The sequence below is a fragment of the Carassius carassius genome, chromosome 19 (genome assembly GCF_963082965.1).
Source record: "Carassius carassius chromosome 19, fCarCar2.1, whole genome shotgun sequence".
Classification (NCBI taxonomy): domain Eukaryota; kingdom Metazoa; phylum Chordata; class Actinopteri; order Cypriniformes; family Cyprinidae; genus Carassius; species Carassius carassius.
The window spans coordinates 22,535,875-22,559,339 of record NC_081773.1 but is presented as its reverse complement, the minus strand read 5'-3'; the positions used below and the strand labels follow the sequence as shown (position 1 = coordinate 22,559,339).

General features: G+C 36.1%; 1 protein-coding gene across 2 annotated transcripts in view; it reads right to left on the bottom strand.

The window, feature by feature from the left end:
- Positions 1 to 23,465, bottom strand: part of LOC132095394 (low-density lipoprotein receptor-related protein 1B-like) — a 281,074-nt gene that overhangs the window by 14,188 nt on the left and 243,421 nt on the right. For both annotated transcript variants that reach the window (XM_059500325.1, XM_059500326.1), the window contains 24 exons: positions 23,047 to 23,169; positions 19,739 to 19,920; positions 19,374 to 19,573; positions 18,838 to 19,026; positions 17,986 to 18,134; positions 17,778 to 17,871; positions 15,822 to 15,938; positions 15,184 to 15,303; positions 14,250 to 14,369; positions 11,576 to 11,692; positions 10,117 to 10,223; positions 9,670 to 9,802; positions 8,055 to 8,161; positions 7,147 to 7,279; positions 6,809 to 6,931; positions 6,135 to 6,257; positions 5,701 to 5,841; positions 5,266 to 5,400; positions 3,992 to 4,111; positions 3,377 to 3,618; positions 2,650 to 2,873; positions 2,375 to 2,481; positions 1,360 to 1,476; positions 1,040 to 1,213 (listed from right to left, as the gene is read on the bottom strand). In XM_059500325.1, the coding sequence (XP_059356308.1) occupies positions 1,040 to 1,213; positions 1,360 to 1,476; positions 2,375 to 2,481; positions 2,650 to 2,873; positions 3,377 to 3,618; positions 3,992 to 4,111; positions 5,266 to 5,400; positions 5,701 to 5,841; positions 6,135 to 6,257; positions 6,809 to 6,931; positions 7,147 to 7,279; positions 8,055 to 8,161; positions 9,670 to 9,802; positions 10,117 to 10,223; positions 11,576 to 11,692; positions 14,250 to 14,369; positions 15,184 to 15,303; positions 15,822 to 15,938; positions 17,778 to 17,871; positions 17,986 to 18,134; positions 18,838 to 19,026; positions 19,374 to 19,573; positions 19,739 to 19,920; positions 23,047 to 23,169 (3,397 nt within the window). The remainder of the gene's footprint in view (positions 1 to 1,039; positions 1,214 to 1,359; positions 1,477 to 2,374; positions 2,482 to 2,649; positions 2,874 to 3,376; positions 3,619 to 3,991; positions 4,112 to 5,265; positions 5,401 to 5,700; positions 5,842 to 6,134; positions 6,258 to 6,808; positions 6,932 to 7,146; positions 7,280 to 8,054; positions 8,162 to 9,669; positions 9,803 to 10,116; positions 10,224 to 11,575; positions 11,693 to 14,249; positions 14,370 to 15,183; positions 15,304 to 15,821; positions 15,939 to 17,777; positions 17,872 to 17,985; positions 18,135 to 18,837; positions 19,027 to 19,373; positions 19,574 to 19,738; positions 19,921 to 23,046; positions 23,170 to 23,465) is intronic.

Here is a 23,465-nt window from a genome sequence, read left to right as displayed (position 1 = left end):
AAATATATAGGGGAAAATAGTTTTATATATATATATATATATATATATATATATATATATATATATATACTCTAATATTGAGGTTGAGGGTCAAAATAATCTAGATTTTAGAACATCTTTCATCATTTTCAAGAAAAAAAAAAAAGGTTTCAGGCCCTATTTTGTAGCATGTTCATGGAGAGTGCCATCTAAAATGTTTAAAGTTTATTTATTTAATTTCTTAAAACAGCTTGTCGAACTGGCGGCTCAAAAGTTGCAGATTTGAAAGCTTTGGCTCAAAGATGCCAGCAGTATGAGGGAACATCTGTATCAATTTTCTGTGTTTCGCTGAGGACATCAAACCTAAACTTTTAGCTTTTGCTGGCAGTGCACAAGTCTCTCCACCAGGCTAGATCTCTGACTTTAATGAGTCAGTGGGGACTGGCTCAGCTGCCCCTCAAAAACAAACCCACCAGAAAAGAAATCTTTTTGAGGTTGTTAGACCATTATCACAACCAGATAACAAAGAGCAACCAAGACCAACAGCAGATGAGGCCAGCTTCTGAGAAGACAGTATATTAGAAAGCCACAAATGCAATGCATGGGGAGGCAAATTAATGGGCATAACATTTTTTAGAGAGTGTGATTTGTCTCTACTAATACTAATGAAGAAATCATACTTTCACCTCAGGTAAAAAAAAAAAAAAAAAAAAAAACTTTTTTGAGAACCTGTGGCTGTAAATACAACAACACTTGTGATTCACAGTCAATTGAACTTGGATTACTGCTTTCATTTTAGACATGTGAACAGGACACAGTAAGAGTCTCAATATACTCTGTATGCAACTGCCAAAGGATATCACTCTGACCTTCAAAACACTTCACAAAGAATTTTCTTTCAAAAATCCACTAGAAGCAGCAAGCCTGAATCTAAAAAAAAAAAATTCTCGTAGGATCCACAAAAATAACCCCTAAAAGAACCATTTCTTCATTCTCCAAGCTGTATAAGAAAGGAAAAGGCACTGAATAGAAAACGTTTAGAGAAATAGTGTTCTCTTACCATCCTGCTGCTTGAAACGATGAGAGATCAGGACATTTGTTGTTTTTTCAATAGCCAAGTCAAGAGGTTCAACCGTTTTTTTGCCATATTTGTGGATTCTGAAAACTTCATTTTTCAGTCCTGTTCCATAAATGTAATCCTCAAAAATGTCTATTCTATATGGTTGTGATATTCCTGTGCAGGCATGAAGTGAGGCAAAGACATTAGACAAACTGAATATTCTACAACAATTTAAATGGTTAACGATTTCAGGAAAAACTAGATACAGTACAGGAACAAAGCACAATACTATCAGATTCCCTTTTAACTGCTCTTCTCACCTTGCTTGCCATCGATTACCACCAATGGGTCTGAGCCATCGAAGCGGACACTGCCAATGACAGAGAGCTCGGCATCGGCCCAATACACACGCTGGCTGAAGTAATCAATCGCCAACCCTACAGATAAATGACGGGAAGAGAGTTATTTCCATAATAAGATCTTGGCACAGAATGTTAAGAAACATCACATATTTAAACACTGACACATCCATGTTGGCAGGGTTTACATTACTAAAGCATTACACAAAAGCAACAACTCACAATAAACCAATTCAGGAAAAAAGAATAGGTTATTAAAAACCAAATCTGTAACGTGTTTCTAGACCTGTCAGAGCAGTTTCATTCATCTAGGTCATGTGAGACTGTAGTAGGACTGCAAAATGTTTTTAAATAGCACCAAACTGAAATAAACAGAACCTTGCTGTTTATGTCAGTGTGGTGCTAAATTGAACTTTTTATATCATTAAATAACCTTTAAGGAGCCCTTGCTTCAATGCGGACATATTCAGTACAAAAGCTTCAGATCTGTGTCCTTTTGCTCTTCCTGGAATAAACTCAGCAAAAGTTTGTCCCATATTTCTTGGAGTTAGTGCTGCTTGACTCATTATATTTCCTCTCTTGATTAAAGACTCGGATGTAGCATTTTTGTTCCTTTTCTAGAGATGATGGATTCCTAAAGCTGCACTGGAGGCGTAATATTGGCCCCTATAAAGGAGGCCATGGTTAAATGTAGAGGTGCTTAGTGTTTCCCTGAGGAACACGCCTGCAGGTTTACCTAAAGGTATTGCATCTAAAACATTTCCTAAAACTCTGAAATGAGAGAAGTGTTGTGATATACTGAAACAGGATATGAGACCAACAAGCTTCTACACAAATGCATTCAGACCTTGACCTCATCTCTTTAGAAAGAACCAAAACAACAACAACCTCTCATTTATCACACTCACAAAAAACAGCTGAGGACTGAGGAAGGAAAGAGCTCATGCCCATCACACTGAAAAACACAAAAACCTACCTGTGGGTCTCCTAAGGTTCTTGTCCAGTAGCACTCTACGCATGGAGCCATCCATCGCACTCTCCTCTATGTGTGAGTGGTCGCCTATTACTGACCAATACATCATCCTGAAACAGGTCAAATCTTTACTTGAAAAATACATACAGATGTGGCCATTAAGAATGCACATTTTTTATTGTATATAAAAATGATTTCAGAAATTCAGTATTCTAAATATTTTTCTATTAAATTAGATTTTCAATTTCGTATTTTCATATATTGAAACACGCTCCTACCCTTTGGCTGGATTGACAGTGATGGCGTAAGGCTCTCCTGCAATGTCAGTTATCAGACGGGTGCAGTTGGGTCCCCTGAGTTGACCGACATTAATAGAGTATCTAAGCTTGGTCCAGTGAGCTGTGTAATAACTGAACCAGTGCATCCTAGAGTGGTCTGTCCAGTAGATATTTCCAGTCACCCAGTCAGCTGATACATCTCTGGGTCTGCGAAAGTCTGGACACTGCAAAAGTTACCCAGATAACAAAGTGATTCCCATGTGGGCCAAGACATCACAGACTATTTAAGATTCCTGGATAACATGTATAGGAGAAAATGATTCATAAAAAGTGTGGTCAAAACTTCCCGTTCTTGGATTTAGGGATAAAATTTAGTAGTTAAAGTTTGGAGAAAAATATTATTTTGTTGAAATATTGAATGAAAACAAAACAAGAGAAGATCAACATATAATGTACTTGTCTGAAATCTCTTTGTTCATAAAATAGAAGTAAAATACACAAATTATGGAGTTTGCACTGACTAATTTAAATTAAAGTGTAAATACACAAACATAGATTGAATGTTATTAGTATTCAGCTGTCATTAACGTAGTATATACTGTATACAGCACATAATTAATAAATTAATTAAAAGGAAGATTAAAATTAACTTTGAAGGTGGGGGGGGGGGGGTAATATTCCTGAGAAAATATGATAATAGACTCCACACAAGACCCACAATACTTACTATAATGCCAACATTTGTTTTAGTTTGACTCCTGTTTAGGATATCTTTGTAAAAAAGTCCACCAGGATTAAACTGAGTAGCCCAGATAAACTTTTGTTGGTGATACAGAGCATCCATCCCAATGATGCGGGCATTTTCTTCGATGCGAGCATGTACTTTGTGTCCATGGCTCTGGTTAAATGGATACACAAAACTTCGGATTTCAGTGTCATTAGCTATGTAGAGCACTCGATCTTCTGGTCCTGCCCGTTGAGTTATTAATATGCAAAAAAAATGAAAAGTGGCTAAATTCCATTTAGGGTTTAAGACAACAGTTTGACAATTACAGATGCAAATAAATCATTCTAGCACAGCAATATGCATTCTAATCCATCAGTAATCTTTAATTCAAAGTCAGTACTTTAAAGGAAGACAATACACTGTATAGTTCTTAAAACATTCAGAAATATAAATGTACCACAGAATTACTACTTATGTTTGAAATGGCTTAAAAAGTATATTTAGGCCCTGTGTGTTCAGGTAATGTATGAAAAGATCTACTTAGTCATTCACAGTCTAAAATAAAATCTCAAAGTGAAGCTAAAGGTCAAGTCAATAGAAGATATAGATCCTTACCTTTTGCTATGCAGCTACCATTCATATCCTTATAGTTTTTGTCACATGTACATTTGTATGATCCTTTTGTGTTTGTGCAATAGTGAGAGCAAGTGCCAATATTAAGACACTCATTGATTTCTACAAAAACAAAGAGAAGAACAAAAGTCAGATTTAGAGGATTTTTTTTTTTAATGGAAACTGTGTGATGCTCACGATGTGGCTTTTTTTTTTTTTACACATGCTGAGTTCTTGAAAATAAAACGTCTGATGTGGTCTGCTCACTGCATCTCATTGATCTTTATACCCAGAAAAAAAAACATTATACGTGAAAGCACAATCCTTTAACTGGAAATGTTTACATGCAAAACATTTCAGTAGGTTAAGCATTTTTAGGAGTTTAAACTTGACTTTTGCCTCCGGTTTGGTCTGACCACACAGAGAGGAAAACACTGATCCTTGACAAATTTTTGATCCTTGAAAAATTCTAGCTATTTCCAGCCAGCTGTAGACCACTATACACAGACTTGATGTAAAGAACAGGCATTTTGAATCTCAGAAAATGTGTGGAAAACATTGAAATGATAAAATGACTGACAGGACAGAATTCATAGCAAAACCTTGCAACCAAAAAGTGTACAATTTGTGCACCACTAGCAAGCAGAACTGACAAAATAATGACTGTTTTCAAACAAGTACAAAACATTCCCCAATCTACCATGTTTGGACAAACGGGGCCACACTTGGGTCATTGGTTTGGGCAAGTTTCAGAGATATTTCCCCTGGACTGATTTTTAGAAGACATATTTACTTTTGACAGCATATAAAGTAGCTTATCCTGCTGTGTGTACGGTTTTTATGTGTAATAATTGAATTAAAATAAAGAAGAAATACATTAATTTAATAAATGCATTACAATAAATCCTCAATCTAATTAATTACATACATACACTGTTACACTGTTATGTGCTAAAGGGCATAAGTATGTCTAAAACAACATAAGTACTATATCCCATTGATACATTAGATATATCAAAAGTAGAGAAATTAATTACAAAGATTTCTTGTCCCACCATTTTAATTTCTAGTGAACTTCAAACACATTCATTTCTATAGCTTGTTGAGACAATGTTGTTCTGCACAAAGACTGCAGTTCTGTTTGGTGCCACAGGTATGGCAGAAATCGCACATTTCACCTTTAAACTGAAAGTCTAAATCCACATTCCCCCCTCAGATAAAGCAGTGAATCATTTTTCTGAATGCTAACAGAATCAGGGAAGATAGTCTGACAGTACCTTCACACTTTCTGCTCCTGAGATTTCTCTGAAAGCCAGGTTTGCAGTGGCAAATTGCATTTGTGTTTGTCTGATTGCACACTGCATCCTCCCCACATGGATTCATCCTCTTTCCACATATGTCTCCATTTGAAGCTGGAATGAGAGAGAGAGCGAGAGCTTTGAAGTGACATACTTTATACTTGCAGTCAACTGTCACAGTGCATGATGGGATTTTTTTTTGTCTTTTGATGCTTGGTCATAGCCAACAAATAAATTATGTGTAAGAAAAAAAACTCATCTGGAAGATAAGCCTGAACGATTTTGATATAACAATTCCAGACGTACAACACGTTTCCATGTATACCACCAAGAATGCCTTTAATCTGAAAATATTGCTTGTTTTAACAGATTAATCGGAGAGATTTGGTATTGCATGCAATTTAGCACACATACAAGCCTTGCAGTCCTGTTCATCTGATCCTCCATCTCCACAGTCATCAAACAGGTCGCACTGCAGTTGTGCCGGTATACATTTACGATTCCTGCAAGTAAACTCTGCCTTCCCACAGGGCTTGGGCCTAGATGACACAGGCTCTGATTTGGGACCCATAGTAAAGAAGAAAAAACACATCCATTTCAATCCAAACTTTAGCTGGCACCTTATTCATCACCACCCAAAGAGTCTTCAATTGAATTTACATGCGAGAGATTAATGAGCACTACATATCCAAACGACCTCAGGAACTGCTAGCAAAACAATAAAATCACTAAAATCTAGACTAGAGCCTTTAATTGTCAATTAAAAAAAAACGTATGGCACAGAAGATGGATTTCCCATTGTGCTGGTGAGGATAAAGGTATCATCAGAGACTTGTGAATGAGCCTACCACATTCATCTTCATCTGAGTTGTCCCCACAGTTATCCACATTGTTACAGATTTGATCAAGCCGTAGACACACTCTGTCATTTCTGCAGCGATATGGCCTTGCTGGTGGACAAGGTAGTTTGGCTATAGAAATTAAAACAAAATGTTACAGTATACAGTATGTGCAGATTTATGTGTTTTGTAATGCAATTGGCTGCTTTATATATATATATATATATATATATATATATATATATATATATATATATATATACACACAGTCGAAAGTTTGAAAGAATATTATTTTTAAATGTTTTTAATGTCTCTCACCAATGGTCCATTTGATTAATAATAATAAAAAAAACTGTAAAACATTAATATTGTAAAATATTATTGCAATCTGAAATAAATATTGGCATCATTACTCCACTCTCCAGTGTCACATAATCCTTTGGAAATATTTTAGAACTATTTTTACAAGTACCCTTCTGTTGGAACCTGGAACCACTAGTATAAATTATGTATTTCATTTCTAATTCAGCCAATGACCCTTACATATAAAATGGAGTTTAACATCAGAAAACTCAAAGAGTTTTGCCCATAAACACAAGCCTTTCAGTTCTGAATCAGAGTTCAGCAAGCAAAAAGTGCCACAGTAGGTCATGCAATTCCACTGGGAGAGATGAATATCCTACCACACATCTTGGAGTCTTCATCAGAGTTGTCGCCACAGTCGTCCTCACCATCGCACACCCACACATGCAGCTTACACAGAGTGTTGTTGCAGATGAACTCATCGGGGCGACAGAAGAAAGCATCTGAATAAACAACATCAAACTGGTTTTAAACTGCAACACATGGATATTTTGCTGAATTAAACAGACAACCTGATTGATTACACATAGTCGAAGCTATGAAAACTGCCTCAAAAAAGTTCTATTAATTCACTAATATAGTACCAATGTCATGTATCAATATAAAAGATTCCTAAAGTATTTAAGTACAGTTGCTGGTTAGTGGTTAGTCCTCATACCATGTCCACAGTTCTCCTCATCGCTGTGATCCACACAATCGAACACGTCATCGCAGCGCCATCGTTTAGGGATGCAGTGAGCATGGTTTTTGCACAGAAACTCATCTTCTCTGCACTCCTTGACACAGTCCATCTGGCGTGAGAACAACAGCGAAAGCCCAAAAAACTTTCAAGAGGAAGACTTTGCTGCACTGGTGAAGTAAGAACATCTCTGTTTCCATGGAGTCAAACATGAGTCCAGTACACAAGATGTTCAAAAAATGTAATGTTTCAAATACGATGCATGTTTCTCTCACAGTGAATTCAAAACAATATGACATCATGTTATTGCTTGTGTGATGCACATATCATCAAATACGAATATCTTGTACTTGTGATTTATGTAATGTACAGTAAGTTTTTAGTTTTGTATCTTTTGATTACTGTATCTAATTAAATTAATAGTTTTTTGTCAGTTTGTCAGAGCATTCCTGTCAACCTAGTTAAAGGTGGTAAGTAGGGAACCTATGAAATTATAATTTATTTTCTTAATGCGTATTCATGGATATTATTATGGTATTATATAAATTTAATAACTTGCTCTGCTGCTGATCAACTTTCCTTTTTAGCTCAATCTTACCTCTTTTTTTCATGTTTCAATCAGACATTTTTCAGATTATGGAAGCAGAATGGGTTTTGAATTTTGGATTTTTCAGCTTTAACTGACTGGCCAGTTTGTCCACTTTTATCTGCTGTGACCTGTTTTTTTCAGAGAGGTTTTATAGTGGGCAGTTGTATCCTTCTTAAATCTTTTTCCAATATATCTACTTGTACATGTCTTTGTTTTTGTTTCACGACTGAACTTGTGCTCAGTTTCTGAGAGAGGAGTGCTTGATGTAAAGGTGAGAAGGTCTTGCTAGAGGACTGACCTCATCAGAACTGTCCAGACAGTTGTCATGTCCATCACACCTCAGGCTGGCAGACACGCAACCTCCGCTGGCGCATACATACTCATTTAGAGAGCAGGAAGGAAGCACTGCAAAACAGATGATGGGTAAAAATTTACTCTTACATACACAACCGATGTGTATAGGAAAGTTGAGGCAAGATTTGTCAGCTGTGTTTTTTGCATGTTTATGTACATTTTCAGTGTATCAAGGAAAAAGATTTAGTCAAAACCAGTTTATCCAGGTCTTAAAAATATATATCAAACATGATGTTGGATTGCCACTGTATTAAACATGTACATTTGATTTGGCTAAAGGTTAGTCATAATTTCTTAAATGTTTCTAAAATTGCAGCTGTAGGGTAAACGGCACCAGATTCCATAGCAACAAACAGTGAGCTCATATTCAAAATAGAAATTCCATTAGAAAATGTTACAAACTGTTTTACTAAAGTCAGATATTCTGATTAATGTGCAAAAAAATATGATTTTGGAATTGGAATGGGACACATCTTAGTTCAAAAAGCAAAATGCACATAAAATATTGAGGCATCTAAATAAGTTTTTAGGTTAAATTAAACTTTAACTGAGAAGTAAACACACTAGAGAGCTGACTAAGGCACTTGTATTTATTATGCACAAAATTTCTGAAAGACAAAAAGTGAGCTACAGCATTTAAACTTGTCAGACAATGTAATCATAAAACATTTAAAGCTGAAATGTTTATTTTCTTAGTGTTTACACACCGTCTCCCATCCCAGGTTAATGTGCAGACAAACATAAGTAAGGCTACGCTGACACGACAACGATGTAGCCAAAAAACAAAAAGTTTTTCCCTTGTGCTTTTAAAATTTTCCTGTATGCACAACGTTTTCAAAACAATTCGTGTTTACACATATGTGCGAAAACAGCCAAAAACGCTGTATTATATATGCCAGGCCAATAGTTGGCGCTGTCACATAGTTAGTAAACAGTACCTTTAGGGAAGTGACGATTATATGTTGTATATGATGATCTTCGCTATTGGCTGTAATATTGATGAAGTAAATCCACACTTTGCTGAAGAATCTTTAACAAACCCTTGAGCAGCAACAACAGTGCCATGTATTGTTCACGCTTGCCTTTAAAATCGACACATACTGCGCATGTCTACATACCTAACATGTATTACAAAAAAATTAAATCAAATAAAATAAAAAAAACTATTGAAAGATTCCCGTATTGAGTGTTTACAGGGAACCAATAATGGTTTTTTGTTTAAAAAAAATGCGTTTTAAGTCCCCAAAACACCATTGTTGTGTAAACGAACAGACAAAACGCATAAAAAGTTTCCAGTTTTTGGCTGAAAACATTGTCGTGTAAATGGCTTTTATATGTTTTATTAGACAAAAAGTGCAAACATGTTTGGTTCTCACCAGCTATGACAAAATGTTTGAGAATCTCAAGCATTGGTGCAATGGCGTGAGTTTGGAGCTGGACTATGAGTTTGAAAGGAAATGTTTAGGGAAATAATAAGAAAGTTCTGAATGTTTGGTAATGTTAGTGGTGCAGAAATGATACACTTCAGCTCTAAAGACCGCCAGAACTGATAAAGCTACCTGTTCCGAGGCAATTTCTCTCATCTTCCCCCGTCTTACAGTCTTCCTGGCCATCGCACAACCATTTACGGGAGATGCAGAGATTGTTGTGGCATTGAAACTGGTCCTCTGCACAGTGAGTCTCGCAATCCTTCTGAAAATGGACAAATCAAGGGGAAACTTACTACATTGTCATCTCAAACTTCAGTTTGTATCGGTTTTATTATTTTCGGGCTCGTCCCTTTAATACTCTGGGAGGCAGTCAGGACAGAATTTCAAGTTTTGTACATCACATTTGAAAAATATCCACTATCTTTCATGACTTGCTGATGAAGCCATAAGAGTATGAAGACTAATGTATATGAAAATTAAGATTAAACAGCTTTGAGATAATTAGCTCAAAGGGAATGTCTGAGAAAAGAAGACAACTGCTGTGATGTCCTTGAATGACATCTAGCATTCACTGACCTCATCTGAATTATCAGCACAGTCATAGTCACCATCGCAACGGAAGCGTGCTGAGATACAGTCCCCACTGGAGCAGGCAAAATCCTTATGATTACAGGTCACTGGCTCTGCAGAGAAAAGAGCAGAATAAGACAGCTAAAGCGGCACAGCTACCCTGACCATGCCCTGTGAAGATGCATTGAAAACACTGAAGTAAACCTTTGCAGAGGACAGCACTGAGGCAGAATCAAAACTGCTAAAGTGACCTCATACTTGGACATGAGTTGGCATTGTACCATCTGTTACCAAGGTTCTTGAAAGTTTGCCAAGAACTTAAAAGGAGCTATTTGCAGACTAATCAGCAATTAGAATGTCTAAAAGGGCTGTTCTCGAAGAGAGTCCACAGGCTCTAATGGCTGGAAAAACATGTTGGGTGGTTAGAAAAATCTGTTAATATAAACTGTTTGAAATTGGTTTTTGATTTAACAACATAATGTACGAAAAAGGGCCATTAAAGTAAAGGCATTTTGGACATTATACATGCTCATTATTTACTCCGGCTCCTGTCAAACCCACATGCTTGTATTTTTTAACAATAATTTTAAAAACTATAAAAAAACACAAAGACAAAGACTACATTTATTTGATAAAAATTTGTGAAAACAGCACCATCATTAAGTAAATGCAATTTATTTTTTTATTATTTCTAAAATATTAAATTATTTGTTTTATGTTGAAACTTCAGCAGGCATTACTTCAGTCTTAAGTCCCACAAGATCCTTCAGAATTCATTATAGTATGCTAATTGAGTGCTAAAAAATAATTTATTATTATTATTAATGTTAAAAATGGTAGTATTGCTTAATATTGTTGTAACTGGAAATTGAAGGATATCTGCAATTATTCCAAAATTTAATTATTGGCTCTTTTTATTTGCCAAAATACCATTGTATGATAATAGTATCAACTTATTTTAAAAATGGATAGTCTTAATACTTATAAATCATTCTATCAACACAATACAAAACATTTATACAGGTTTTGTTGATTAAAATAAACTAAATTTTGTCATTTGTCAATAAATAGCCAATTAAAAGATAAATTTTTAACGAGCAATTACATAGATCACCTACTCTTTAGTTACAATACATTTCCCCCCTTCTTGTTTTTTCCAATTGAAGTTTGACAGGCTATGATAACTACAAAAAGTCGTATGGAAAAACATATGGGTTTGGAATACAAGTAAAAAAAATAAATAATAAAAAATAATTGTTAGTCTTTCTTTGGGGCAATGTTGGCAAGATCAGAAGTGAATACACAAATGGTAAACAAACAGACATAAAAAAAAAAATTCTTCAAATAGTTTGAGAAACTGGCCTCTGAAGATCCCACACAATGTTTCTTGACAGTTAAAACAATTTAGTACAAACCCGAGTGTGGAAAAAGCTTTATTGTGCTCAGAGAGATGAGAGCGACTCACTGCAATGCTCCTCATCGGAGTTGTCTCCACAGTCATTCTGGCTGTCACATCTCCAGTGGTCCGGGATGCAGTTGTTATTCTCACAGCGAAATTCATGAGGTCCGCAGGTCTTTTCATCTTTTTCATCAGACACAAACAAACACACGGATGAAAATGGCTTCAAAAGTGCATGAATATTAATGCAGTGCTACCGCATTTCGACACATAATCATCATTTCCTCAGGGTTCCGGATCTGACACCAAGTTCAAAACATGCCCACACTCAAGAGGCTAACGCACCATAAGATGAGATACCTGACTGAGCTGCAGATAGCTCCCATCCTCAATAACCAGAACACTTGACACGTAACATCAAACACATCGTCACCTGGGCACAATCGTCTACGATGAACGTTTTTTCCAAGTTCGTGTAGTGTTTATGTTATATAACCTAAAAACTTTCTGAGGTGTTAGAACCCAGATAAATTGTTAATGAACAGACATGAGGACCACATCATCTGACCAAAACTTTGGTTATTTTTGGTTACAAAAGAACACAGGCTAAGAGAAGCAAACTGCAAATACTTGCCAGTTTTCATAAGTGAGAAATAATAAAAGAGCATCCTAGAATAACTCCTTGTTTAAATGTTCTCTAATGTGGTGCAGGAATGTAGAGATAGAAAGCATCCAAAGGAACGTCTAGAGATAATGGCATCTGAGGGAAAAAAAATAAAAAATACTGCTTTTTGTTTGAGAGATGATTCTTAGTTACAATAATTAAAACTGTCTGGCAAACACTAATGAATGATACAACAAAGAAGCCACTGCAAACGATATAGTCTTTTGAGATAAAACAATGCATATTCATGTCAAGATAGAATTTGTCTATTGATCTTACAACATGTACACGAATTTCCACTTATTTCCGTATGATTGTAATTCCCAGTATGACTAAAAGTGAACTGGGAAGTATCAATAAAGCTCGCCTGTTAAGTTAATTTCACCATTTCACAAAAATTGGCAAGATATAGATCTATAATTACTTGCAGGCTGATGTATATAAAGTGCATCACATCTAGAAAAATCAATGGAGAAACCAGAGGAGCCCATCACACCTCAATTAAAAAGTGATCCCTGTACTGTCCCACTGATGTGTCACTCATTTGGGGGATTTTTCCCTGATAACAACATCAGTTATGTTCAGCCAATGCCATCAAAACAATTTTCTCAATCAAATACCGACAGCGTGATATTTTCCCTTGCAAGAGCCAAGCTATAGATTTCATTTCTTTTGTTGACTGATATGGGAAAGCCATGCTCATCATCCCTGCTTGGAGGTGTCACAGTGTTATATATACATCATATATTGAGGACGATTACCTTTAAGACATCCACTTAGTGGCTGTGTCCACACTGCAAATAAATAATGATTTTCTGCAATGATGTGAGAGTAAAAAAGCAACAACATCGGCAGGCAATATAGATCTTTAATAAGTCTAATGTTTGAAAGTTAGACCTCTTTGTCAAGGGAATCTTCTGATGAATCATTAATGAGGTTCAAAAGACTATGGCTCCGATCCAAAACTTAGTGAGCTGCTCACAAACAGTAGGCAGCTTATTTAAGGCATGTTCCAAAAGGCACTTTTATCTTTACCCTTTTTACAAAACATACTTGTAGGTTTGCAAAAGTGTATACAGTACAAACTGTATGTGTAATGATTTACATTTAATCATTTAGCATTTTATTTTTTATAATAAATAAAGATAATACAAATTTGAAAATTCCTTCTATAAATTCAGCTTTGCCATCATAGGAATACATTTTTAAAAACATTTTAAAACATTAAAATAGAACAGTTATTTTATATTGTAAAATGATTACCGTTTTGATTCCATTTTTAATCAAATAAATGTAGACTTCCTTCATAATGCCCCAAAATCTTACCAACCCCAAACTTTAGAACTTCTGTATTTTTTTTTAAGTAAGAAAAAAACTGCTTATAATTTTGTGTTTATTAGAACATCACGTATTTAGCTTAGCTACATGCTAAAGGGAAGCTCTGCTGAAATCAACTGTGAGTGAAGTCTCCTGTGTATTTTGTTTGATGAATGTTATTTATATGCAGCCTGGAGTTGCTGCCTAAGCAGAGTGTTCCAAATCTGTCATTTACGAGGTTACAATTAAATTAGGATTCTGTCATAGAGTGAAGCTGCTTATAGAGACATGTAGGTGAACCTCTACTGTATATTGCGATTTTTCAGTATAGATCGAATGACTGGTACTAATAAAATGAGGTACACAGCTTGTTTGTTAAATATAGAATATAGAGAAATACTTGAAGCAAAACATGCCTAGCGAACCCTCAGAAATTGTTTTGCTAGTGTATCGCCACTTTAAATGTCTGAAACGCATAGTTGAGGAAGAATGCAATATGTGAGGCCACCGCTGATGTGGCACTGTCAAACTAAATCAGGCATTCAGGCAACAAAACAGGCCCAGGGGAATTGTTACAAGCCACAGCTAATAAAAGCCGAGTGGTTCATGATTAAAGCTGGCTTCACTCCATCAGAGAGAGAGAGAGAAGACTGCGGGAGCATACAGAATTGACATTAGCCCCAATCAGACCTTCAGACAGGTCTGAACGTGTGGCTGACCGAGGCTCTGATTTGTGAATAATAACTGCGGCTCACTCACCACAATTGGCCTCGTCAGAGCCATCAGCACAGTCTGGGTCTTCGTCACACACCCAGAGCTTTGAGATGCAATGCATGGTGGCCTTGCACTGGAACTGGTCAGGAGAACATGTGCTCTCAGCTGGAACATTAAGGCAGAAAATAGCAGGTTATTTATGAGGCCAGCGAAAAGCTATTGTAAGAAAAAAAACAGTCAAAACTTTTGGTACTTGTAAAGGTCATGCATATGATTCAATAAAGGAAGAATATATGTGACATCTTCACTTTCTTTACAATACGACAAGGTCTTCTGCAATTACCATCCAAGAATGGAGGAAATTACAGCCTAGAAGTTTTAGTCAAGGCTGGTCATGGGGAGTGATATATGGCATCGCTACAAGTAATTTTATGTTGCAGAGGTTATTTTATTTACTATGATTAAAACATCTTGATTTATTTATTTTTTGTATGTTGTATGAAGGTCAAAATAAAATGCCTTGGATTTTTTTTTTTTAATGCCTAAGTCTTATACTTTTGCTACTTTTAAGATGTACTTTATGCATTGACTTTACTGTTTTACTGTCTCAGGCTTCACTAGAAACACTGAAAAATATTAATATATTAATTAATAATAAATTACATTAATTTATTAATTTACCCAAGTTGACTTTATTTCATAATGACAATTATTGCTACCTTTTACAGGAAAGGGCCTTTTTTTTCAGAATACCTAATAAGCACCTGGCTATCCTTATAGCTCCCAAACCAGCCAACTCATTTTGTGGGATAAAAGCCACATTTGAGATCTGTCAGTCTGGATCATTAAATGCACAGGGGAAAAGCCAAATTTGGCAGAATTCGAACAATTCTGTCACAACACCCTTTAGTTTATGAGAATGGGGCACATTATTGTAGTGGTTAATGGAGGGAGCAGAAAGTGTCATGGCGTAGCTTACGGCAGTCTGTCTCGTCCTCGCCATCCCCGCAGTCGTCCTGTCCGTTGCAGCGAAGATTTAATGGTATACACTTCTGCTTTCGGGTGCACTTGAACTGGCCTGACAGACAGATGTATGTATCTGCAAATGCGGGGAGATGTTACAGTGCGAAAAACTGTTAGATACCCCATCAAGCTGGATCAATGCAACACGATCATCCATATTCCAGTTGAATTTGGTTGCTTCAGAAGTGATGGGATGCAATAAGAATAAAACTGAGATGATTGCAGAAACAATATTATTTGTGTTAAAAGCACTAAACGTCTCGAATCTTAAATCGCTGTTGGTCCGATACATCCCAATTACGATCGTTAAATGACAAAACACCCTGTAGTCTTTTTTAATACTTCTAAAGTGGATATCGATCATTTAATAGCGGCAAGAGTCTGTATAATTGAGCATTTAGAGACAGCTGTGCTAAAGAAGATTTGTTGCTGATGAAAATTCCAGGCAGATTTTTCTTGTGCTCGCCACATGCTTCACAGGAACTGAATTCTACAAGGGAGTCCTGATAGCCTTGCACAGAGAGAAAAAGCAACGCATCTGTCGAAAAGAACGTGGCATTTAAGAACAGCTTTCATATGTATTATTCTGCTCACCACAGTTGGCCTCATCTGAGTTGTCCCCGCAGTCATTCTCTCCATCGCAGATGAAGGGCGGTAAGGCACAAAGGCCAGTGCCACACTGAAAACGTCCAGGCTGGCATTTGAATTCCGCTGCAAAAAATTATGATTAACAGTGAACTCCGGAAGATTCAATGCAATTTGCACATAGGTGTGTGTTTTTTAAACCCGAGCTGCACGAGGTTGCCTGAAATGGGCGAGTCAACCCACGTTCCATTATTTCTCTAAAAGCACTTCTACGATATTTAATGCCCCCTGCCCTTTAGCGAACAACAGAGGTTCCACCTATTAACAGCAGCTATTGGCAGCCTGTCATTTTCTGTTTGTACTGCTCAAGTGAATCACTAAGCCACAAACTGAATCTAAAAACAAGCTCACTTGGAAACAAAAATTGAAAGAGCGAAAGTTCCTCCTTTTGCATGACTTAAAGGTCAGTCTACTGTCAAGCTGTGAACTAGTTCATCTTCATACATTTGTAACAGCACTGGCATGTGCTAATATCAGGGCCCATTGTAACTGGTGGGAATGGCAGTTTCAGAAATGACAAAGTTTGCCCTTCTCCACTTGTTAGGAATATAACTACTGCCTTTGTTTTTCTACGCTGCATTGTGATACTGTCGTCGGCTGTGTAAAACAACGACTTTAAAGCTGCAATGTAATCACACATTTTTTCTTCCATACTGTGATGCATGTCTAAATGAAAAAAAAGAAATAGAAAAAGATAATGGGTAAGGACTTGGTTTTGTCCATCGGTTGTTGCAAGTGCTTCACTTGCATTTGCGATTAAAAATAGATGTGTGCAAATGATCACAGTTTATTTTAAGGTACAATTCTTGCTATTAACAAATAAATACCAACAACTTTTGCCTCAATAAACTCCTAATTTGCTGCTTATTAATAATTAGCTCGGTAGTTATTAGGTTTAGGTATTGGGTAGGATTAGAGATGTAGAATATGGTACTAATAAACAGCCAATACGTTAATAATAGGCATGGTAATAAACAACTAATTAATAGTGAGAACTGGTCCCTATACTAAAGCATTACCATAAAACGGTAAAATGCATTTAAAAGCAAATTTGTGAATAAAAAAATCCTTGTGGGAAAATTTCAGTTTCCCATCAATAAACAGTTATTTTTTTCCTTGGAAAAAATATGCATTATATCTAAATGAGTTTGCAGTCAACTGTAAGAAAGAGGCGGGGTTTATGTGGACAACATGATTGGAGAATTATATCACTAGTGAAATGTGTTATTTCACCAAAAGTTTGAGGCATGGCATCCTGACTTCAAAGTCAAAACGTAAACGTAAAAAAATTAAAATGTATGTAAATAAATTAACATATATTAATGGATGACTTGTTCACAATAAGATCAATAAAAGCATTTAAAAAACAGAATTTCCATTTCATGCTGACTTTAAGACCAAGCAGAAGCTTCTGCCAAGCAGTTGTTTTGAATGAAAGTGCAAACTATAAACTGCAATCCAACACAGCTTGTGCTCATCTTCTAGTCTTGCCTTTCAGCAAATCAGAAAACCACATAATGCAATTAATATTCATGACCCAAGTTAGAGCTCTGAGCAGCTTACAGTGAACAACAAACAAAGAGCAAATTTGTCTGGCAAAAAACAGAATTTTTATAATCAGAGTTGTCACAAGGCCTTTCTATTAAACCTGTATGACAAAAACACAATACTGGTGACATTCTTGAAAGATTCACTTTAAAGCCGGACTCATATGAGTGTAACCGTAGCAACTAGGCTTATAAAACAGTCATAGAGGCTGATGAGATTTATAATGTGCCCCACGCACTTTTTGAATTGATCTTAAAACCCCTGGTTATGAAACTGCATGAAAATTACAAAATGTTCCAAACAAAAACAACAGTGCAGGCAGTGTAGGCTGGGTAACACTGGAAGCTAAGCACTCACAACAATCCGCAGGCTCATCAGACCCATCACCGCAGTCATCTACCGTATCACATTTCCACCAGAATGGGATGCATTCATCCGTTCCACAGCGGAACTGCAAAACAAGTCCACCGAATCGAAAAAGGTCAATCAGTTATGGGTAACACAAACTGGAACAATCATTTCAGTTCCGACTAATGACATGGAATCATCATTTTGGCATACAGACCTGGCTGGCTGTGCAGTTGGACAGGCACGTCTTGTTATCGGCGGCCAAGTAGAAGTTAGTCGGGCAGGCACATTTGTGACCTCCACCAGGAGAGAGTAAGCACAAGTGGCTACAGCCTCCATTGGCCACTTGGCACTGGTGTTTGGGGACTGGAAAAAGGGTGAAGAAATGGCTTGTGATTAGTTAGTAGTAAAATATTTATGCAGCTCTTGCCATAATGTATAAAATCTAAAAAAGGGAAATTATACAGAATAAAAGCACAGCAAATGTGTCCATAATAATATAATATAATATAATATAATATAATATAATATAATATAATATAATATAATATAATATAATATAATATAATATAATATAATATAATATAATATATACAGACTATATTTATCCCATCCAAAACAAAAAACAAACAAACAAACAAACAAAAAATAATAATAATTTAGCAAGGACAGATTAATTTTATCAAAAGTAAAAGTAAATACATTTATAACATTTTAAAATATTTTTATTTTTATTTATTAATTTTTTACATTTATATTTATCAGAAAATAATCCTAAAAAATATATATCATGATTACCACAAAATTATTAAGCAGCACAACTGTTATCAAACAGAACTGTTTAATTCAGAATTTTACTGTGAAAAAAATAAAAATTAATTACTAACCCTAATTTTTTTATAATATAATAAATATAATATAATAATTATCATTTTATTTATGGAACAAGACTTAAGTTTCTATAAATGGCAAGAGCTCTGCAGGGGTGAGTAAATAATGACAGCATTTTCATTTTTGGACAAACCAAGTGTAAAATCAATATAATATTTATAAAAAAAACAGTCTCCACCTTCAGGCTGGCGCAGTGGGTGGTAGACAATGACAGACTTAATGGCTTGCCATGAATTCAGGAGCTCGACAGCATTAGCACCGGTGGTCTTATGAGCTCGACGGAGAGATTTGGACTTCCCATCAGTCCAATAAATGAAGTCCTCGAACAGCGTGAGCCCCATCACACCCTGGATGTGGTCGTGAGGAACTGTGGTAGAGAGTATCATACCATGTACCATCATAAAGTTGCATTACTGTATTTATAAGTGATTTACTCAGTCATTATCCTTCAACTATCAAATTTACTGTACTCTAGTTTAACTTTTGTGAATGTACTTTAAGTAGAATGACAGATCTTTAATGTTATACTTTTTTTGCATGTTCTACACACATATACACAGAAGATTGTGGCCTCGCGTTATTATACTGTTGAAAGGCTTTATTGCGGTTTCTTTTATCCAATTGCTGCCTTGTTATGGTCCACTTATCCAATACATGAAAACAAAAAAAACTAAACAAAAAAACAAAAACACAAAATTACGACTCATTTTGTACCCCGGTGCCTCTGGGAACCATCCATGTTGGCAAAAAAGATGTGATTGTCATCAGCCCAGTAGATTCTCTTGTTTGTGTAGTCAATGGTCAGAGCTGAGGGGCTGTAGATTTCTTTGTTCACAATAATGCTCTGGCCTTGGCCGTCCATGCCAACGCGACCGACGTGAGGATTTTCACAACAATCAATCCAGAACACATACCTGAGGAACAGAGAGTGACCCTCATTCATGAACTCTCATTACAGTTGTTTCAAGCAGAGATTAGCTATTCTCATTGTTCTGGAGGTCTATGCGTTCGTTCTCCCCGGATTGATGGTGCTGAAGTAAAAAGGATACTGTACAAATTTGAAAAGGAAGCATTTGTACCCAGTTTGAGCATCCAGAGCCAAGTCAGTTGGGTTCTTCAGGCCAGAGCTCACTAAGACAGTGGGGTATAAACCGTTGGATTTGGACACTTCCAGTGTCTTTCTCTCCACGTCGCACCAGTACAAGTTCTTCCCAATCCAGTCCACAGCAAGTGCACTTGGCACAGCTGTTCGGTGAACAATCTAATAAAGCAAATAAGTGGCATTCAGATCAATCACTATAATCTTATCACACAATACTACTTTAATGAGCAAATAGGATAATGGGAAAACAGGTCATTAAAGTAATAGTTCAGCCAAAAATGGAGAAAACTGTCATTATTTACTCGTATTCATGTTGTTCCAAACCAGTATGGTTTTCTTTTGTCAGCAGAACAGAAAAGTTGAAATTGTGTAATCAAGGACTTGTTGCTTTTTTTGCAATTTCATTAAAGAGGACATTGTGCTTTCAAGGTTCAAAACAAATCACCATAAAAGTAGTCCATATAATGCACCAAACAGTATTTGTCCTCTGAAGTCAGCTTTGTTTGAGGACAGGCTGAAATGTAATCCTCTAAAGTCAGTGAGCCAGGTCAATCACAAATTATTTTGACCTGTATGAACTGGATAGCGATTTTCTAAAAAGATGCGAATCAAAAGAATGATTCATTCACAATGGATGACGTAATTTGCCTGATTTTGTGAAATGATTAACTCTTGAATCAGAATGATCTGGTACTCATCCCTCATTCACTGTAATTGCATAGAAAAGAGTGACCAGAACATTCTTCAAAATCCACCTTTTATGTTCAACATAAGAAAGCAAGTCATTCAGGTTCAGAATAAAACTGAATAAAAAATTATTCCTTTAAATTAGTTATTCGGTTTGGTATAGTGCCTGAAGCTAACACTGCATTGCATGCTGATAAAACACAAACTTTGCTGTCCCAACACAGGCTGTCACTTCAAGGCATGATAAGCTTTGAGATCTTCTCTATCATCATCCTCTGACAGGGCGTATGTAGCCATGCCAACTGACAAGACCGCCCCTTCAGCAGTAATTTAAGCAAAACTGAGCTTGAAAAATTCTCTGAAATGTCAATGATTGAGGAACATTTCCCCAATCAGGAAAGTGCCTCCAGATGAGAGGATGAGGGGAAACATTAATATTCTGAGTGGGAAAGAAAGAGCCTCTGGGATTCTAGTGATCTAGTCAAGCTCTGATTTGTGTGGAAATGAAGGCTAACTCATCACAAAATCACATGACGAATGATTCCTGAAATAGCTGCAATTTATATATGTGTATATGATATTCAAAATCATCTTTTAGACATTACTGAAAGGTTTTAGTTATGGCATGCGTCCTAAATGATGCCTACCAACATAGATTTCAGTATTCACATAAAAGAGGAAACATATACAACTGACACTTGGAGTGGTTCAGTATGCAAACTGATGAGGCCATATCGCATATCAACTTTGGCCCATTATATATTAATAGACAAATTCCCTTATTGGATCACACCAAAGGCTTTGCCTGAGGCATCATGTCAAACGTGCTCCAGTGCAGGAGTTACTCATTACATTACAGTGATCAAACCCATAGTGCATTGTTCCCAGAATCCAAACATTTGTTGCTAGGGGCAGTCTTGTAACTTGCTCCTTCCTTCCGTTTATAAATTGTGCAAAATAATGCATCTGAAGTCTGTAAAAAAATGCTGATTATGTGGTAATGAATATTCAGGCTACACCTTCAGCATTGAAAAACATCTGTAACTCTATTCCCTATTCATCTTGCCAAGAGTTTGCAATACAGGTAAATGATTTGCAATAAACAATTGTTATTCAACAATTTAATGCAGCACATCAGACTTGGGGAGAGTCTTGCAGGCAAAATACATACATTCATCAAGTTATCCATAAATACATGCTTATGTGCTGCAGTGACTTATGCACATATCTTATCATTCAAAGGCAATAAACAGATTGAAATGTTGGTTGTATTGTTCAAATATTGGTTGATTTAGTTCAGAGCAAGAGTAAGTGATTCTCAAAATGTATTAATAAAATAGATTGGATGCTGCAGGTGAAAAGTCTGATGGTTGTACTCATGGTGGGAGTAATTAAAAAAAATTTGGAATTAGATTTTGTGTTAGCAAGAGTAAACTATTTTCATCAGTAAGGATACGATCGGCTGTCTAAAGTGAAAAGTATCAAATAGTCAGATTTGAGTTTCTTCTTCGTCTTCCAAGTTTAATTAATTGTGATTTATGAAACAAAAAGAATAAATGTATAGTATGACTCTAATAAAAATTTAATAAAGAATTTTGGTCATATTACACACATCTTAGTAATTTCACTAGGGAACACATTTAGAACATAAGAAAAGTTGGGGAAAAAGTGTTAATGGTAAGCGATCTGAAATGTGATATGACTAATTAAGTCAAATTAGTGTGTAGTGTGAAGAAATCTTAGATTTAAGTGTCAGATGTAGTAGTGTCATTAAACAGTCTTATGGAATTGGGGTAGAAGCTGTTAGTAAATCTTGATCAGTAAAAAAAAAAAAAAGTACAAAAGCTATTCCTGGAGTGGTACCCTTTCACGATTTCATGATTACTTATTTACACCGAAATGGTGCATTTAAGTACTTTAAAGGTTCATACAGTATTAGTACCTAAAGTGTTCATATTGGTACTTAAATGGTACATTTTTGTAAAGTAAGTCCGTTTTTGTCATGTCTATCCAGCATACTAGGAGATGAATGTACTGCTTCTAATTGTCAGTAAATAATGAATTAATAAAATCATCAATTAAGTTGTTCTTCTGCAATCATTATATCCCAAGCTAATGATGGGAAAGGTCTCCTACCCAATCTAAACATTGTATCAGCTTGCATGGTCTCTATTTCCAAAATCCTGAAGATTACACCCACGAATGCTAATGAATTTCAAATAGCTTTAGCTTGTGCTGAGCAGGGGTGATAAATCAGGAGGGGGCAACACTGTGTAATGAAGCCAAATGAGGCTCTTGGCCCCTGCAATGAAGCTAATGAGATGGGGAAAAGTGTTGCTCAGCAGGTACGTGGCAGAGATGTGCATCTAAGCGTTAACCATGTGACCTTAACGAGTCCCTGAAATAATGCTAAAATGAGCATTTATATTTATGGCTGTATGACTACAGATGTCTAATATTCAGATGTTACCTTTAGACCTCTTCATCGCTTCCCTGTTGCTAACATGGCATATAACGGTTAGTTCAGACCTATTACAATTGTTGTTGGTCCTTTGTGACCCATAATAATTATTAAGAGAAATGAGAAACCAGACACACCTTGAGGTCACTGCCATTAAGGCGAATTCTGTTTATCCTCCGGCCGCTGGGTCTGCTAGAGTCAATCCAGTAAATGAACTCCTTCTTGTAGTCAAAATCCAAGCTGATAATGTTGTTAAGACCCTACAGAAGTAAGAAGGAAACACAACATAGAGGTAATAGAGGTGAATTAAGTAACTGCACAACAAATGTGACTGTTAGCGCAGTCACTGTGATGTATTAGCCGGGTAAAGGCTAGAGTCAGCATGCATAGATCAAGTATGCAGAACAAAAAAAGAATGAGATGTGACACCTTATACGTCTATTCAATTACCTGGAAGGCTTAATTAGCCACTTCCGCTTATGCTTATTTCGACAGGATCTGGCAAGGATGTTTTACAGACATGAAACATACAGAGAATACATTTCTTTTGATGTCT